The 19,029-nt window shown below is 35.1% G+C and overlaps 2 protein-coding genes across 9 annotated transcripts; both read right to left on the bottom strand.

Annotated features, from left to right (window-relative positions):
• Positions 1-207: 207 nt before the first annotated feature.
• On the bottom strand, positions 208-7,463 carry LOC129872360 (pentatricopeptide repeat-containing protein At1g06710, mitochondrial). 5 transcript variants are annotated; one of them, XM_055947345.1, is made up of 6 exons: positions 4,251-7,463; positions 3,261-3,347; positions 1,947-2,043; positions 1,777-1,839; positions 1,454-1,647; positions 208-512 (listed from the first exon to the last, which is right to left on the bottom strand). In XM_055947345.1, the coding sequence occupies exon 1, from the start codon at positions 7,376-7,378 to the stop codon at positions 4,424-4,426; it is 2,955 nt and encodes a 984-aa protein (XP_055803320.1). In that variant the 5' UTR covers positions 7,379-7,463; the 3' UTR covers positions 208-512; positions 1,454-1,647; positions 1,777-1,839; positions 1,947-2,043; positions 3,261-3,347; positions 4,251-4,423. The 5 variants fall into 5 exon arrangements, with proteins under 5 accessions (XP_055803320.1, XP_055803318.1, XP_055803321.1 ...); XM_055947343.1 differs by having other exon boundaries at positions 1,954-2,043; XM_055947346.1 differs by having other exon boundaries at positions 208-504; positions 1,954-2,043.
• Positions 7,464-10,025: 2,562 nt separating this feature from the next.
• On the bottom strand, positions 10,026-17,804 carry LOC129874603 (PH, RCC1 and FYVE domains-containing protein 1). 4 transcript variants are annotated; one of them, XM_055949909.1, is made up of 9 exons: positions 17,627-17,804; positions 16,692-16,778; positions 16,080-16,169; positions 15,893-15,967; positions 15,569-15,763; positions 12,694-14,766; positions 11,434-11,580; positions 10,848-11,245; positions 10,026-10,322 (listed from the first exon to the last, which is right to left on the bottom strand). In XM_055949909.1, the coding sequence occupies exons 1-9, from the start codon at positions 17,675-17,677 to the stop codon at positions 10,202-10,204; spliced, it is 3,237 nt and encodes a 1,078-aa protein (XP_055805884.1). In that variant the 5' UTR covers positions 17,678-17,804; the 3' UTR covers positions 10,026-10,201. The 4 variants fall into 4 exon arrangements, with proteins under 4 accessions (XP_055805884.1, XP_055805885.1, XP_055805886.1 ...); XM_055949910.1 differs by lacking the exon at positions 17,627-17,804 and having other exon boundaries at positions 16,085-16,169; positions 16,692-16,770; XM_055949912.1 differs by lacking the exon at positions 10,026-10,322 and having other exon boundaries at positions 11,023-11,245; positions 11,423-11,580.
• Between the last annotated feature and the right edge of the window lie 1,225 nt (positions 17,805-19,029).

The following is a 19,029-nucleotide window of genomic DNA, read 5'->3' as shown; positions in this document are numbered from 1 at the left end:
TCGTGCAGTGTCCATATCATGTTTATGCTCAAGCCGTCCATTCTTTCTTTCACCCCGGCAAAAAGCTTCACCCTGTTTGGTGACTATGGAAGCATGACATCTACCAATGAATATTGCTTGTACATCAAGCATCATAGTGGGCTAGATAAGTTTGGGTGACAAAGCATCCAACTTCACTTCCCCAACCCCCAAGCACCCCCCCCCCCCCTCCCTTCTTCTGCTTATCCCCAGATAAAAGCATCCTGCAGTACATTCTTTCCAAATGGTCTTGACTCATTACTGGATGGTAAAAGTGGAGCAAGCATATCAGTTTGGATTTCAGTCCCAGCACAAGATGCTCTCTTCTGGCTTAAGTCATCAAGTTCAAAATACGACGAACATAAAAGTAACATTATCCATTACATTGTGCACACTCGATAGGTCCGAGAAAAAGCTTCCAGAAGAACATGATAAGCCATCAGTAAAACACCTTTCTGAAAATGACTGAGTGGGACTCCCCCTAAGCTGTGAACCTTGATCAAAAAAGTACATATCATTTTTAAAGTAATGGAAAAATTAAGGATGTTATGTTTTAGTTCTCTCAGATTGGAAAGAATGTATTTATTTCAGTTCTTCCATTAAATAGCCACAGAAGGACAGAAAACATAAGAAAGATAGATCTTGAGAAATAAAAGATCGAAATGCAAGTTTCCTTTTTAGAGTTGAACTCGCAAAAGAAGAATAATTGATATCAAAGTACAGGTTCACTAACCAATAGCAACATTTGAACACAATGTAGAATATGACATCAAGCCACATTACGGAGAAGCACGATTAAAGATCTCATAAGGATTATGAAAGTTTTCACTTAATCAGTTACAGACTACAATTCTCGAGAAGCTATAGAATAAACTGTGAGAAATATAAGAGAAAAATATTTTTGAATTGTGTATCTATATTATTACATTGAGACCGGACACTACATTATAATTCTTTTCCAAGTGGGATTCTATCTACCATTCTTGTTTCTACTCCTATTCAAATAAACATTGACCATTGTCTATAAACAATCCTTTTTTTCTCCCTGGTTATTTCAGCCATTCATTATCGCCAGTAATTTTTATTTTTTCTGTTTGTCCTTCACAGGTTTTCGAACAGACTTGTTACAAATTCAGCGCCAAAGTCACCGCTCCATGAACAAGTACTAGCTTGTATACTGGAAACAGAAGCTTTTGGAGTAAATTCATACTGTCAGGAACTAACAGAATCCAAATCCATTCACATAAGCCAAGTGACAAAGCTACTAAAGAACAATATCAAAGCTAGTCTCCAGACAAGATCAAAATTGTAGGACATTCTAAAGATGGAAGAAGATTGCATACAGGGAATAATAGCAGTTACTTAATCAGTTAAATCACAAGGTTAGGCATTCAGAACTTAATAGAACAAAGACAGGTGTCAAGAAGACAAGAACCTGAGAAGGTCTGATGGTCTTTGCTGAAAGTCCAAGATTCTGTTTCCTCCGCATATAACCTGCTGTACTACTGATGCAACTGTGTGCACCTCTTTTGCTTTCAGAGGGTCTACCATTCTGTGATGGTGAGTCCTGGATATTACAGCTCTCAAGCCTACAAACCAAGCCTCAGCCTGCATTTTGTCCTTGCAAATCTGAAAATGAAATATAAAAAGAAAAGAAACAACAAATTTTAATAAAATGATAAACAGAAATACAAATCACGCACGCTTGTACTGTTATACAACATCCTTCAATTAAACTAGGAGTAATGGACACTTTACCAGATCAAGAGTGTGCTCGCCATTTCCATACATAAGTGATATGCACTGACTTTCCACTTTAGGCTGAAAATTAGAAAACAAAACATTCTTGTCACATCAATGGAAATTTCACAGTTTAAGAATATATATTGAGAAAATGTCATGTATATTAATATGAAAGGTAGCCTCACTGCTTACAGTACTTTAGCCACAGATGACATTTGTGATTGAACTTGACCTAAGTTGGTTTTCCTTCTCACCAGAGTACCAAATCAAAACCTTTGCATCCTGGAAAGAAAGAAAAAACCCATACTTCACCAACAAAAATTGAAACATCAAATGGCAATGATTCATAAAATAGAACGGATGGAAATAGTTTGGCCTGAGGTGTGGTGACATAGGTCTAACTTGCTTTAGATAAAAGTAAGAGTTTAGAAGGATAAACATACAGATTTCCTCGGGGGTCCATCTCAAATTGGACTTCCATAGAGACACAGCTTTGTCTTTGGAAGAACATATTAGACCTTTGTTTAAGATAAAGCACCAAAGGTTTACTTTTTCTACTTTTCAACCTTTCTAAATGCAGAAGCCTAGACTACAGATTAGAAGAGGTTTAACAGAGGAGAACTTGGTATTGTCTCCATTAGTTGGATCTAAAAATTTTACTTGTTTGATGGAAAAACAAAATGATCATCAACCCTATAGCAAAGCTAAGAATGAACCCTAATTCAAATTTCAAGATTAATTATGCTTAAGCATCCACAGTGATCTTTTTTGTCTTTTGACTACAAAATAGTTTCACATTTCTCCGCACATACCAAATTAATCTTTGCTTTTAATATGAAGAACAGAACATAGACAAGAGAAAGATGATATTTAGTAAAAGAGGTAAAGTTTGTTTGACTACACACGAAGGACAGAGATTGAAAGCTTGGGCTACAAGAGAGAATATATCATCTTGCATGTCTGAATAATAATTAGGCACTTGAACAGTAGTTTAGCGCACAATTTCAATCCAAGAGGCACTTTCACATACAAATAATAACACTTCCAGAAAAGAAGAGCTTTGCCCGTCTCTGATTAATTCATTGTCAAAACAATTTTAATATTATCGTTTATGTTAAAAAAGAAGAAGTAACACAGGTCTAAGTTGAATTCTAATGTACAAGGGTTTACTGTCTTCTTAGTTCTGCAGTTGGAATAGATCATCAATTCTTCACAAGCGGGGATCAAAGTAATGGGAGATTCAGCAGAAGGTATAATTTGGTTAAGCTCTTACTTAAACTAATCACAAGAATAGGACTCTCAATTGGGCTGCACATAAGTGAATGCCAAGCCATATGTTACAGCGAAAACTAGAGTAATTAATTGTATCTCCTTTTTGACAATGAGAACAATAGGTTATTCAGTTATGCCAGACAGTACAAAATTCCAACCATTATATTATTTGTTATGATGATTTTCTTGGTTAAAAGGCAATGAGATATGTTTCATTAAAGCATTACCTCGGATAACCTTAGAGGGTAGAATTTGGGCTTCCCTCTTCTGCCATACTTCAAAAGATGTGCTCCCTTCTTCAATGCAACTATTGCCTGGACATTGTTGGAGAGATAAAGTACCAGAGGGAAAAAACGATGTTAGTAGAATAAAAAAATTCTGCTGATTGAAATCGTACCAACAGCGACGTGACCCCGGGAAGACAACAAATGAAGGGGTGATACAGTTTCTCGCTCTACAATTACCAAGAGATTATCTAACAAAAAAAATGTTAAATCTGCAATTTGATCATATGCTGATCATAGAACAGTCATGAATCATGAGACAACAACAACTGTGCCTAAGTCTCGAACAAATTAGGGTTGGTTATGTGAGACAATCATCAAGGAAAATAATATTAGTGAGCTAACTTAAGCTAGAAGAAGATCTAATGGTGTTGGTGAACAACCAAATTAGAGGATATAATCTTTCTGAGGAAACTAAGGTTTAAAATTCAACCAAATATGAAGGGAGAGAAAATGTCAAAGAGAAAGTTCTGATGAGATCATCAAGTTTTCTATTTATCTTTCAAAGCAACAAGAACATAAATATATTTCATCAAATTTTTCACCATGAATCTCTGCAAGTAGTATATTATTCTTTGATGCGTATCATCAACCCTCTAGACCTATATTATGCTATAAAATTGCAAAAAAAGGTCTGAATAAAGACAATTAACTCAAGGTCCTGACACATAGCTTTTGCTCAGAACTTGTATACTTTAGGAGGAACAAATACTGTAGAGAAAATACAAGAATGGTGCCTTGATCACAGAATTGTGATTATTTAAAAGAAATTGTCCTTTACCCCTTGTTAGTTAACATTACTAAAAATATATATATAAAAAGGGGAATACAGCAAATATCAAGAATCTAGTCCAGGAAAAAAGAAGAATTTACTAGGCAGAACAATGAAAGCAAGAAAAGATGAAGAAAATCAAAATTTGAATTAAGAAAAACCTGTTCAACAGCTCAATCAGAAAAGCCTGGCTCATTCAGCAGCCGGGACAGGTACTTGGTACTAACAAGGTCAAACTGCAGCCTGCCAACCAGTGCAGCTCCATGAATGTATATCAGGTGCCAGCAGGTAGTGCCTTAGGATGAGATAGTCTCAATGTATCATTTCTTGACCTCTAAAGGAGCTGAATGGTGGTGGATTTTGATGCATGTAACATGTAATACAAGCTCTCAGAAAGTTCAAGTGCATTCTCCCATTTATTCGTACTTATTAAACCCTTGATGAGGTTAACAAAGTCTGTCAGCTCTGGAACTGCACCTTTCTTTATCATGTCCGCATATAATTCAAATGCCAGATCAATTTTGCTTGAAACAGAAAGGCACTCGATCAAAGAAGAATACATTTTCTTATCAAGATGTGGAAATGGCGAAGATGATGAAATCTCTTTAAGTAGCTCAACGGCTAATTCAAGTCTTCCAGCTTTTTGATAGCTATCAATTAGAAGCCTATAAACTGGAATAATTGGAAGAAAATTGTTGTTGCTCATGTCCTCTAATAGACCCAGACTGATTAAGTACTCTCGTCTGAAGCCTTCAATAACCTTAAGATGACTGGCCATGTGTTTTGGCCAACTTATTTGTTTCATTTCCTCTAGGAGTTGGAGAGCCTCATCCAAAAGTCCTGCTGCACAGCAATGCTTTATTGCAACTGAATAGGTTATGTAATTTGGCGCACAACCCTTATTACCCATCCTCTCAACGAGTTCAAGACATTTATTCACTTTTCCAGCTTTGCCAAATCCATCAATCATTGCAGTATAGGTTACAACATTTGGATGACAACCCTTTTCTTCCATCATCAACATAAGTTTATAAGCTTCATCTATTTTACCAACTTTACAAAGGCCATCTACCATCTCTGTGTATATAACAACATTTGGGGGGCAAGAACTCTCGAGCATTTTAGACAAGACTTTTACAGCAAGATCCAAACGTTTATCCTTAAATAGCCTATCAATTAGAGAGCTGTAGGTGTAAATGCTTGGACTATATCCACATTCTGACATTTTAGCAAATATCTCCTGTGCATCATCTAGCTTACCAACCTTGCAAAACCCATCAATCAATGCATCATAAACAATATGATTTGGCTCGCATCCTTCTGCTAACATGACATCCAAAAGATTGCGAGCTTCCTTCACCTTGTGTGCTTTGCACAAACCATCAACCATAGCTCCAAATGTAACAACATTTGGTTCCTTATTACCATCACGATCAACCTTGAAGTACAAATCTACTTCAGGGGTATCTAAACTCCCCTTCATTCTTGCATAGATCTGGCAAGCCTTATCTATGTGTCCAGCTTTACAGTATCCATCAATCAAAGCAGTGAAAGTGACAACATTTGGGATGCATCCTTGCATTAACATTGATTCAAAGAGCTCATTTGCATCTAAAATTTTCCTTTGCTTGAGGTAAGCATGGATAATAGCTGTGTAAGTCACTACATTAGGAGTACAACCCTTTTGAATCATTTCATTCAACCAATTACGAGCCTGTTGAATAAGGCCAGATTTACAAAAGCTATCAATCAAAATTGTGTAAGTATAAACATCTGGAATAATTCCATTCCGCTTCATTTCTTGGAACAACAGGAATGCCTTGTCCACTTTGGAGGCATTACAAAGAAAACCAATCACTTTCGAGTATGTACCGATATCAGGTACAAAACCTTTGCTCATCATTTCCTTAATAACACTAAAAGCATCCTCGTATTTTCTATACGCACAGAGGCATCGAGCAAAATTGACCACATTGACTTTATTCAGTACTAGTCTTGCAGTCAGCATTTCACTATATACATTTTCAGCCAATTCTAGTACATCCTTGCTTGGTAACTCCTCGTTGCCACAAATACCACCTATCAATATGTTGTAAACGACGTATCCTGGCTGACAGCCACAGCCATCCATTTTTTTTAGCAATTTGTAGGCATACCAGTAATCTCCTGATCTGCAATATGCATGTACAAGAGAATTAAATATTTTCTGACCTGGATAACAACCTTCAGAAATCATAAGATTCAGAACCCTCTTGACGCGACCAAGTTTTCTCCTGTTTAAGAGTGCACAAAGCAAAACTTGATATGTTACACTATTAGGAATACATGAAGTAGTACGCATTAAGTTGAGAAAATTCATTGCTTCTTCAAAGAAGGAACCTTCACATAATCCTGAAATCATATTAGTATAAATCACTGTATCAGGCGCAAACTCTTCCTTGTCAATTAAATCAAGGGCATCTCTCCATTTACCCACTTTGCACAATAATCGCGTAAAGCTATTTATTGTATGCTTATCCATCTTAAAATTCAATTCTGACATCTCCTTGTATATTAAAGATGCAGTCTCCAATCTATCTACTTGCAGAAACACCTGAACCAATGCATTATAAGTCATAGCGGAGGGCTTGTAACCAGATTCCTTGAGCCTCCCTAGCTCCTGCAGTGCTGAATTCCACAACCTATTCCTGCAACACTTTCTTATCAACACATTAAGCAACTTTCCAAGCACCTCCCTGTCATCTTTACCTATATCATGGAAAAGATGTTCTGGTACACCCTCACATCCTATTAAATCCAACAAAGCATCATAAACAGATGCATTATGCACATAGCCAATTTGTCTACCAGCCCATTTGAAAAACTTAACACCTAATTCAGGGTTATGTATATTTCTCAACACATTAACCACTAAACCAGGGTTGAGTTTCTCCCTAAACAGCCTAAGAGCTTTCTCAGTTCTCTCTCCAAACCCATCATTACCGTTCCAAATAGCATTTATCACCAAGAAAGCATCATCTGGCAACTTACCAGTCTCAGTTTTGGAGCTAACTGAACCCAAAATTGAATCTTGCAAGAAACCCAATTCTTGGACCGAAAAAGATGATTCTTTTAACTTATTTTCTTCTTGTGGAGTATATTCATCTCCTGGGAATTTCAATTGTGGGTCTACCAATTTATCGAGTTTATTGTCGGCGCACATGAATCTTGAAGAAATTTTGAATGGATGAACAAGAAAACGAATGGGAAGTGAGTGAGGAAGAGCATACTTGAAGAGCTTTATGGTCATTCTACGGCTAAGGGTTTTATGCCGTTGCGGAGGCGCCGGACGACAGCCGGGGTTTAAATGACAAGTGAAAGGGCATTCTGTAATTATTACCACTAGTTGAAAAAGGAAAGAAAAGAAAAAAAAAAGCACCCCAAGCCAAATAAAACAACGACTCTCTTTGGTTCAAAATAGTTGTTATTTTAAAAAATTAATATACATAATATTTTTATTCTAAAATATAGAAAAATTAATATGATGAAAAAGTTAGTAGCGTTAAATTGAGATTAAAAAATAAAAGATAATTTGATCAAATACTCTTTAAGTTAATTTTCTTAAAAAAAATATGTGAATAAAAATAAAATAAATTGGAGGAGTATAAATATTAAACTAATTTTATACATTTTCCCTTCATTCATGCGATCTTCAATACAAAAACAATAACATATTTAACATAAAATCATAAATGGGTTCATGAGAGGACATAGAGTGTGCAGATCCATATTTTGAGATGTAGAGAGATTGTTTTTTTATAAATTCGCGACTAAAAAAAACAATTTAAAATAAAAATTCTATGATATTTGATATTGTTTTATTAAAAAGTTTTGGTTTGGGCCTAAGCATGATTTTGACTAGTCTCCCCCTTGAGCCATTCTTAACTCCTTTGTGCTTATGAGAAAATGTGCTCAACGAGCTGCAAATTGTGCCTTGTGTAACTATATGGAGAGAGTATGCTCAGCAGGCTAAGGATCTTGCATGGGCTCAATTAATTAGAGGCTCAATATGTTGAATTGAGAAAATCTATCTAGACAGAATGAATGAAGAAAAAAAAGTTTACAGTAATAGAATAAAGAGTAGATACATTAAATTCCCCCTTAATTTGATAGTACAACTTACTTTATCACTTTAACTTTACGCAAGTCTATTTACATATCACTCCAACGTCTGACGTGGCAAAAAAAAATTAAAACAAATTTGAAGGCGCGTCAAATTATTTTTTTTAATAAAAAAGTAACTCCACTAGTATATATATATATTATATAATAAAAATAAAAAACAAACATAACTTCACCCACCATCAACACCCCCACCCACCCACGTCCTTCTTCTTCAAACCCCCCACCCCCTTTCTCTTTCTTCAAAACCTCACCATCCCTCTACCTCCCTATCTCTCCTTCCTCAAGCTTCCCACCCGCACCCGCACCCGCACCCTACCCCCATCCCATTCCCCTTCTCCTTCTTCAAACCACAAAACACACATAATGTACACTTCCTCATTAAACAATACAAAAATAAAAATTCACATAAATACCCACTTAATGTTCTTTACTCTTTACTTTGAAGATTTGATTTTTTACAAATGTTTTAGATTTTTTTGAAAATAAAGACTTCCCATGAGGTTTTGCCGGACGATCTTCAGTGTTACCGAGTTGATAATTGGTACTGGCGGTGCAAGCGACGAGTAGAAAAAAAAATGTTGTTTTGTGAAATTCATATAAATAAATCCGTATTTTTCTTGAATTAATTATGAATTAGAACTTAATTAGTAAATAAATATATAAGAATGAGGAACACCGCCGGCCGACAACGGCAGTAAGTGGCCGGAAGAAAAATTCACAGCTAATGACCTTAATTTTTCTTAAACTAATTAGGAATTAGAAATTAATTAGTGTTTAGAAATATTAGGAAAAGAAAAAATCATGAATAAAGGAAGGAAGAAATGAATTACAAAATAAAAAATTAAAATTTAGATAATTTCCAATGTAGCTCTGATGTGGTGCTTATGTGGTTCTGACGTGACAATGATGTGGTGCGTGTGTAATATACTTGTCATTGTGAGACTGGTGTTGTATTCTTAGGATGATATTTATTCACTTCAAACTAGATTAGGGGGCTAAATAAACTCCCATAAAGTTAAAGTGCTAAAGTAAATTGTGCTGTCAAGTTCAGAGAAGATTTGATGTATTTACTCTAGAATAAATGAATAAAAGACCTCCATAACCTTCCTAAGATTTTCCACACCTTCATAATCTTTCTTGTGATTTATATATGATTAATGTCATGTTTAAGGTAACTTTGTGATCACTCTTTATGTAACAGTATAAATAGGAACGTGAGATGTGATGTATGATACACTTGAAAAACATATTTGGAAGAAAATCTCTATACTCTCATCTCATTATTTTCTTTGTTTATATTTCTTTTTTTGTCATCATTTTATAACAACTGTGATAACATGTAAAAAAACTGAGCATTCAATCCAAACTTTAAGCTTATGAGTAACAATTTGAGCACTCAATCCAAACTTTAAACTTATGGGTAAAGTAGCCTAAGTCCATTATCATAACAATAAGATAATATTTGTCATCTTTATCAAGTATTTCTTATTAGCATATGAAATTATGAGGAGTGAAAAACATTTTATTAAAACACATGTCACTTCATAAATTCCAAAAATAAAATGACCAAGTTGAGCACGAGCGTCAAATTTTTTAATTTTCTTATATTGACCATCAATTTTTTAACCGTTACAACAAAATTTATATATTTAGATTTATTTTTTTTAAAAAAAAGAGTCTAAGTCACAAGAATTTAAATTAAAACATTTTAGAAAATATTTGATTTTTTTTCATAATTTTGAGAAAATAAACTGTTTGAACTTTTAAAATAATAATAACCACCTTATATATAATTATTATATCTATGATAGTCCTTCCATATTCCGCAATACAAAATTGCAGTTGCCCTCACATGTTAAAGCACATTAAGTGATTAAATAATACTTTCTCTAACATAAACCACTATTGTAATCAAGTTCAATTTACATTGTGAAGAAAAAGGAAACTGTTACTTCTTCAGCAAACCTTGGTTCACATTTTCATATCCTTCAACATCATACTTTATGTAGACAGAAAGCTGGTTTTCTTCCCACCACTTCTTTGCTTCCTTCTCAGTAAACTTTTTCCTACTGCAAAATTCAACCAAAAATACACTTGGTGAGCAGTTTAACATATTAACAAAGAATGTGGATCAATGGCAAATATAATTATAGTATAAACAGAGGTGGATCAGGAATGCAGAAAAGTAAAGCTAACGTGGATGCGGAGTACCACACTCGTGTGTATGTGTGTGTGTATAGTTTAAGCTTAGGACAGTAGGTGTATCCACGCTCGCTGCCAAAATACTGTATGTGCCCTTGCATTAAGTGTTAGTTCCCTCAACTTTTGCAAAAACCAATTAAATCAGAGAAACGAATGCTCAGAGTTTGGAGTTCAATTTTAATTACTATATTATGAACAATGAGAAGGAAAAGGAGATAGTAACTGGTAATTTCGTACTGCATTATGATCAGCTTAACACAACTTTCATGTCTAGCATTTAAAAGGTGAGGGAACCTTCCTTCAAATTTGTTAGCCATGATCTTTGTTCAAACCAAAATTGCAGAAAAGGTGGAAAATTTTCTGTATCATACAACTTATGAAAGGAAATATACCTGAACCTGACTCGCTTGAGTCCCTTCTTTCCACTTGGCAGTACTGTCAATGTAATGAAGACACCGAGCTGATACTGTTCCACCCATTCAATTTTTGATGTTCTGAGCCCAGCTTGGTCGTGATCAGATTCTTTACAAGATTCTTCTGCTGATCTGGAGTCCACGTTGTTTTCTTTGTTATAGAATGATCTTAAAGAACTAGAGAATACGATTGGAGAACCACATAGGCTATCAACATTTCTCTCCTCAACGTGTGTGTTTGCAAGAGGCAAAACAATTCGGTGTCCACTTATATGATTTTGGCAATCTGAATATGTTGATGTTGTCTGCAGTACATTTGCAATAGCTTGAACATTAGCTTCTGTTCCAGGAAAAATGCTTTCTGACATTGCCTGAAGCTGCAATTAGCATAACAAGTTTCAGCAAAAAAAATGAGGCATCCCACTGATGAATTACAGACAGATTCACAAAATAGTTTAGTTTCTTTAAAATTTTTGTGCCAGGGGGTAATATATTGATGCATATTATGGATCAAATTGTTTTATAGAAGGAGACAGACAAAAGAATTAACTCACAGAATAGTTACCCTTGATGTTAAAGCTTTTATAACTTCTTTTGCTGCTTTACTCTTGGAAGCTTCCTCTTTAGCCACTGACCAGGCTTCTTCAACTTTTTGTTGACTCTCTTGAATTTTCTCCTTTCTTGTTTCACATAATCTTTCAAGAGTTTCAACCTACAGTATATATGCAAAGTATTCAGAATCTTGACTCTTGAGGCACCATAATTAGAAATTATGACCAATCAAACATTATATGAGAAAAGAAGCAATCTTATGCTTATCTAAAGTTCTTGAAGTAGAATGCTAACGCACTTAATGTTCATGTTATGCCACAAAAAATGCAGAGCCTATAGAAAAAGAAACATACATACAGAAATAATTCATAATAGAAAAATGCCTTTTCAATGTCCATCCATCTATACAAAGTAAGCATTCCATTCTGCAGCAGATGAATTGTGATCTCCTATGTTGGAACCCTTCTTAGGTATTCTTTCTTCCCCTCTCGCAATTTCCCTTCAGCGCATCATCCACTTAAATCATGCTAAAACATGGTGTGGCAACAAGTATGCATCGTAATTTGGTTCACTATTCTTCTTTAAAGTTATGATCTTGAGGAGATAAACTATACTCCACATACAATATCTCTTCCGTTTCACTGGATCCATGACATTTTCATACTCAGAATAGTTTCTCTTTTAAGACAAACAAGGAGTTCTCTAATAATATTAAGGAATCTATATGTTCCACCACCATGCAAACTTCTTAGCAAGCACGAGTCTAAGCTATAATTTCAATTTGTTGGTATTGCCTATATAAGTAAAATGCCTCGACTGTACCGAGTCGAAGCTATAACTTTAACATATTTATCTACTAAAAAATTAAAACAACGAGTATCCTTGACCTGATAACAAATTCAACTATACCGTTTTCCGGTGAAACAGAAGTTCTTTAACTTTTCGACACTGCATACTGTCAGAGATCACAACAAAGTATAATATCCCAGTAAACTGAAGTCAGCAATGTGAGTTGAGATAATTGGCAGGGTAAGAACCTCTGTTAAACGTGAATCTCGCAAACTATGTGAAATAAACATATTGGTTGTGCTATTCACCTCTGCAGAATTTTGTTTGCAGTTAAACGATAAACTTCATGCTGAATTACTTCACACAAGTAAACAGGCAAAGCAACATTTATAAACAGAGAGAGTCGTACATCAGTACTTAATGGTCTCAGCCTCTCGGCTAAGTATAAGCAAAAAGATGTAAGAACACAGGATATTAGGAATACCTGAGTTCTTAGCTTGCAAACTTCTTCGAGCAGGATCTTGTCTGATTCTTGCAAGTCTTCCTTCATAGTTAGACCAGTAGAGGGGACAACTTCTGGTTCTATGAAATAAGTTGGAGAAGCTGAAGCCAGATAATTCCTTGCATGAGGTTTTTGGGTTCTCATCTGTCCGTAGTCTCTTCTAAAGATTTCAGGACAAGGAACTTGGCCCCATCTTGGAAAACTATCCAGCAAGGATGTAACAGGATCAGAGAACTGCCCACTTTCCCCTAGACTGTTGGCAGACCTCCTGTCAAAACATTGATTATTCTCATTTAGATACTTTTTGGTTGACATCATTCGACTTGATGTAGTATTTGCCTCTTCGCGCTCTACTTTCTCGCGAGTAACTGCCTTTTGGGTAATCAGTAAGGGTCTTGGACTATGATTTTCAAGCTTGGATGACCTGCTTGACTGAGCAATCCTCTGAAGTAGGTAAAAACATGGATCGCATACCCGAAAAGCTTTAATCTTGTCAGGGGCCAGAGAGGCATTTGGAGTTTTCTTGCTGCAGCATGTGCGGCAGAAGAGAAGGCCACAATTGTAACAGTTTTGCTTCTTCCTTGTAATTCCAAAAGACATGCTACATCCTTTGCAAGCTGATTGATCAGTACTAGATGCAGATTTGTGCAAACATATTGCTGCTGTAGTACTTGACCCACAAGCAATATGTTCCACTTGCCTGCCCTTCAGTGATTCAACTAAAGTGGGCCAACTTCTATCTTTCGTATCACCTATTCCTAACTGTCCATTTGAACCTTTCCCCCATGTGTAAACACTTCCCCTTGATGTTAACACAGCAACATGATATGACCCCGAGGATATCTCTGTAATAAACTCCTCTCTAAGTTTTCCTTGCACAAGCACTAATGATTTATCTTTGGCTTCTGGATTGCCTAGTTGCCCATGCACTGCACTTCCCATCATATAAACTTTTCCTGTGCTAGATAGTGCAATGGTTAGGGTGCTTGCACAGGAAACTTGAATGAAATCATGGTCAACAAGTTTTGCCACACAGGTCGGTAAAAGCTTTGTCTCCTCACCAGGATGACCAAGCCTTCCTTTATCTCCGTCACCCCATGTAAACAGCTTCCCACCTGGATTGTTGAATTTAAGACGATCAACAATGATTTCCACTACTGCAGCTGTATGCCATGGCCCACATGCAACACATTTGACCCACAAACTTCTAAGCGACTCAACTTCTTTGGGTTGAGCAACACTTTGGAGATTTCCATGACCAAGAACCCCAAAAGTTCCATCTCCATAAGTAAACAATTGTCCAGTTGTCGAAACAATTGCTGTGTGCCATTCCGCACAAGCAACATAAGAGATTTTTACACCATCCAGAGAACCACATACTCTGTTTGGTAGCCAATGGCTTCTCCTCTTTTTCTCACCTACAAACTCAGCACAAAAAGAGTTGTCACCCCATGTATACAGCTCACCAGAAAAGGTCAGGGCACATGTTTGGTATTCCCCACAAGTGACAGATTTTACACGAACCCCGTTAAGAGAGTCAACCAGTTTCGGTCGTGCAGTGTCCATATCATGTTTATGCCCAAGCCGTCCATTCTTTCCTTCACCCCAGCAAAAAACTTCACCCTGTTTGGTGACTATGGAAGCATGACTCCTGCCAATGGATATTGTTTGTACATCAAGCATCACAGTGGACTCGAGAAGTTTGGGTGACAAAGCATCCAACTTCACCCCAACCCCCAAGCACCCCCCTTCTGCTCCTTCTCCCCAGATAAAAACATCCCGCAGTACATTCTTTCCAAATGGTCTTGACTCATCACTGGATGGTAAAAGTGGAGCAAGCATATCAGTTTGGATTTCAGTCCCAGCACAAGATGCTCTCTTCTGGCTTAAGTCATCTGGTTCAAAATATGACGAACATGCTGTAACATTATCCATTACATTGTGCACACTCGATAGGCTTGATTCCGAGAAAAAGCTTTCAGAAGAACATGATAAGCCATCAGTAAAACACCTTTCTGAAAATGACTGAGTGGGACTCCCCGCTAAGCTGCGAACCTTGATCAAATAAGTATATATCATTTTTAGAGTAATGAAAAGTTAAGGATGTTTTATTTTTAGTTCTGTCAGATGGGAAAGAATGTATTTTTTTGTATTCTTACAATACATAGCCACAGAGGGACAGAAAAAATAAGAAAGATAGTTCTTGAGAAATAAAAGATCGAAATGCAAGTTTCCTTTTCAGCGTTGAACTCGCAAATGAAAAGTAACTGATACCAAAGTACAGGTGCACTAACCAACAGCAATATTTGAAAACAATGTAAAATATGACATCAAGCCACATTATGGAGAAACATTAATGAGTAATGATTAAAGATCTCACAAGGATTATGAAAGTTTTTACTTAACCAGTACATACTACAATTCTCGAGAAGCTATAGAATAAACATTGACCAGTGTCTATAAACAACCCTTTTTTCACTCTAGTTATTTCAGACATTTATTATCACCAGCAATTTTTATTTTTTCTGTTTGCCCTTCACAGGTTTTGAACAGACTTGATACAAATTCAGCGTCAAAGTCACCACTCGACAAACAAGTACTACTATGTACTGGAAACATAAGCTTTTGGAGTAAGTTCATAATGTCAGGAACTAATAGAATCAAAATCCATTCACATAAGTCAAGTGATAAAGCTACTAATGAACATTATCAAAGCTAGTTTCCAGACAAGATCAAAATCGTAGAACATTCTGAAGATAGAAGAAGATTGCACACAGGGAAAATAATGGTTACTTAATCAGTTAATCACAAGGTTAAGCATTGAGAACTTAATAAAACAAAGACAGATGTCAAGAACCTGAGACGGTCTGATTATCTTTGCTGAAAGTCCAAGATTCTGTTTCCTCCGCATATAACTCGCTGGACTACTGATGCAACTGTGTGCACCTCTTTTGCTTTTCAGAGGGTCCACCATTCTGTGATGGTGAGTCCTGGATATTACAGTTCTCAAGCCTACAAACCAAGTCTCAGCCTGTATTTTGTCCTTGCAAATCTGAAAATGAAATATAAAAAGAAAAGAAATAACTAATTTTAATAAAAGGATAAAACAGAAATACAAATCACCCACGCTTGTACTGTCATACAACATCCTTAAATTAAACTAGGAGTAATGGAAAATTACCAGATCAAGAGTGCGCTCGCCATTTCCATATATAAGTGATATGCACTGACTTTCCATTTCAGGCTGAAGAATTACCTTAATTAGAAAACATAACATTCTTGTCAAATAAAAGGAAATTTCACAGTTTAAGAATATATCTTGAGAAAATGTCATATATATTAATATGAAAGGTAGCCTCACTGCTTACAGTACTTTGGCCGCGGATGACATTCGTGATTGAACTTAACTTCAATTGGTTTTCCTTCTCACCGGAGTACCAAATCAAAAACTTTTCATCCTGGAAAGAAAGAGGAAAAACATATACTTCACCAACAATAATTGAAACATCAAATGACAATGGCATTAGGAGCTTGAACCATAGTTTAGCGCACAATCTCAATCCAAGAGGCATTTTCACATACAGATAATAACACTTCCAGCAAAGAGGAGCTTTGCCAGTCTCATTATTAATTTCATTGTTAAAACAATTTGAATATTATAGTTTATGTCAAAAAGAAGAACTAATAGAGGTTGATAATGAGAATAATAGGTTATTCAGTTATGGCAGGGGGCAGCCCAGTACACTAAGCTCCCGCTATGCGCAGGGTCCGGGGAAGAGTCCAACCACAAGGGTCTATTGTACGCAGTCTTACCTTGCATTTCTGCAAGAGGCTGTTTCCAGGAGGTCACATGGGCAACAACTTCACCAGTTAATCCAAGCTCCTATTCAGTTATGCCACACAGTACAAAATTCCAACCATTATACTACTTTTTTTTGACAATTTCCTTGGTTAAAAGGCAAATGAGATTAAGACTTTACCGCGGATAACCTTAGAGGGTAGAATTTGGGCTTCCCTCTTCTGCCATACTTCAAAAGATGTGCCCCCTTCTTCAATGCAACTATTGCCTGGATATTGTTTGAGAGAGAAAGTAACAGGGGGGAAAATGAAAAATATGTTAGTAGAATAAAAAAATTTACGGGTTGAAATCATACCAACATGACCCCAGAAAGACAACAAATGAAAGGGTGATATCAGGAAAAAACATATAGTTTCTTTCTCTACAATTACCAAGAGATTATCTAACAAAAAAATATGTTAAATCTGCAATTTGATCATATGTTGATCATAGAAACTCATGAGACAATAATAATAACAACAACTACGGTGACTAAGTCCCGAACAAATTGGGGTCGGTTATATGAGACAATCATCAAGGAAAATAATATTAGTGAGCTAACTTAAGCTAGAAGAAGACCTAATGGTGTTGGTGAAATTAGAGGATATAATCCTTCTGAGGAAACTAAGGTTTAAAATTTAACCAAATATGAAGGGAGGGAAAATGTCAAACAAAAAGTTGTAATAAGATCATCAAGTTCTCTATTTTTTCTTTCAAACCAACAAGAACATAAACATATTTTTATGTATTTTCAGCCTTCTAGACCTAAATTGTGCTATATAATTGCAAAAAAAAAAAGGTCTAAAGAAAATGTTACAAATAGTAAATACAAATACAAGAATGTCACATACATGTTACTGCTTTCTCATGGAACAATAAGAATGCCTTGATCAAACAATTGTGATGATTTCAAAGAAATTGTCCTTTACCCCTTGTTATAAACATTACTAAAAATATATTAAAAAGGGAATAGAGCAAATATCAAGAATCTAGTCCAGGAAAAAAAGAATTTACTAGACAGAACAATGAAAGCAAAATAGACAAAAAAAATTCAATATTTGAAGAGAAAAAAAAAACCTGTTCAACAGCTCGATCAGAAGGATGAATGGTCAAGTGTTCTTCACCCATTATCACTAAAAATCACATGAATGACAACAAGAGAAGAAGAATGTGAAACAAGTGACAGAGGAAGTAGAGTTTAGTTTCCTCAGTAGAAAACCTTAAAAGAAGAAGAATGTATTTAGGAATTATGAGAATTGTGGGAACACCAAAAAATTGGTAATTGATATTTGTAGTAGAAAGAATTCAATTGAAGTAAGTGATCTGAAATTAACAAGAGTACAAGACTAGTAGCTATTTTTAAATAGCTTATAAGTTGAAAACGTTAAAAAGAAATAGAGATTAAAATAAGTTCATTCAAATAAACTCAAATATTTATTGGGATTTATTTTAAGCGCAAAATAATTTTAAATTAACTAATCAAACACTCAAAAAAAATTAAAAACAACTTATAAATCAATACAAACGGTCTGGACTACAAGTTGTTAAAGGAGAGAGAGAGAAAATGATGTGAAGAATCAAAGTCATCAACCAACCCTTTTTTTTAATTGTTTTGGGGCTACCTTTTTTTTATTATTTTATTGTTGTTAGGGAGGATTAGAGTTGGTCGGTGATTTATTTCAACACAGACAATTCTCTTCTTGTTAGAGAGAACTAGACTCCATCGGTGATTTATTTGAACATAGGCAATTCTCTTCCTTATAAATTAATTTTTGTGATTAAGTTAATTTTAAATATTATATTTTTATATGATATGAGAAGTTAGATTTATCTTTGTTTAAACTTTTGATCCATATCCTAATTTGGGTTTGATCGTGAAATGGTGTCAGATTGAATTAGAGTTTTACGTTAATCAAAAAATAGACTAGTGGTTTATTTGTATAAATTTAAATAATTTTTTTATGAGCTAATTTTTAATACTGAATTAAACAGGTTATAGTTACCGTTGTTAAGTGATTCTGTTGTTTAATGATGAATGAAGACTCTTCTTCTTTTTGGGTTTCGTGCTATACATAGAGGGAAATAAAAATAAAAAAATGATTTCTAACTAATCAAGTTGCACGTGTGTACAGTATGAAACTTAAATTCCAAAAATCATCCTCTTTCGGCCTTTTCTTTTTAGAGAGTCCTATAAAATTAACACATGATTAAGCTCCTTTTTCTTTTATATATTTTTCTTCTTTTCCAGTGACATTCTTCTTTTTCTTTTGCATTGCATTTTATTTTTATTTTTCATTTATTTATTTATTTATTATTATTTTTTTATTTTATTTTATTCTTTTTTTTTTATGCTATATATTTTTTTTCTCTCGTATTTAGAGTTGTGATTTTCGAGCCGAGGGTATTTTAAAAATAACGTCTCTATTTTCATGAGGTAATGATAAGGTCTGTGTATATCCTATTCTCTCCAAACTTCACTT

This window comes from Solanum dulcamara, chromosome 11 (genome assembly GCF_947179165.1).
Source record: "Solanum dulcamara chromosome 11, daSolDulc1.2, whole genome shotgun sequence".
NCBI lineage: Eukaryota > Viridiplantae > Streptophyta > Magnoliopsida > Solanales > Solanaceae > Solanum > Solanum dulcamara.
This window is presented reverse-complemented; position numbering and strand designations above follow the sequence as displayed.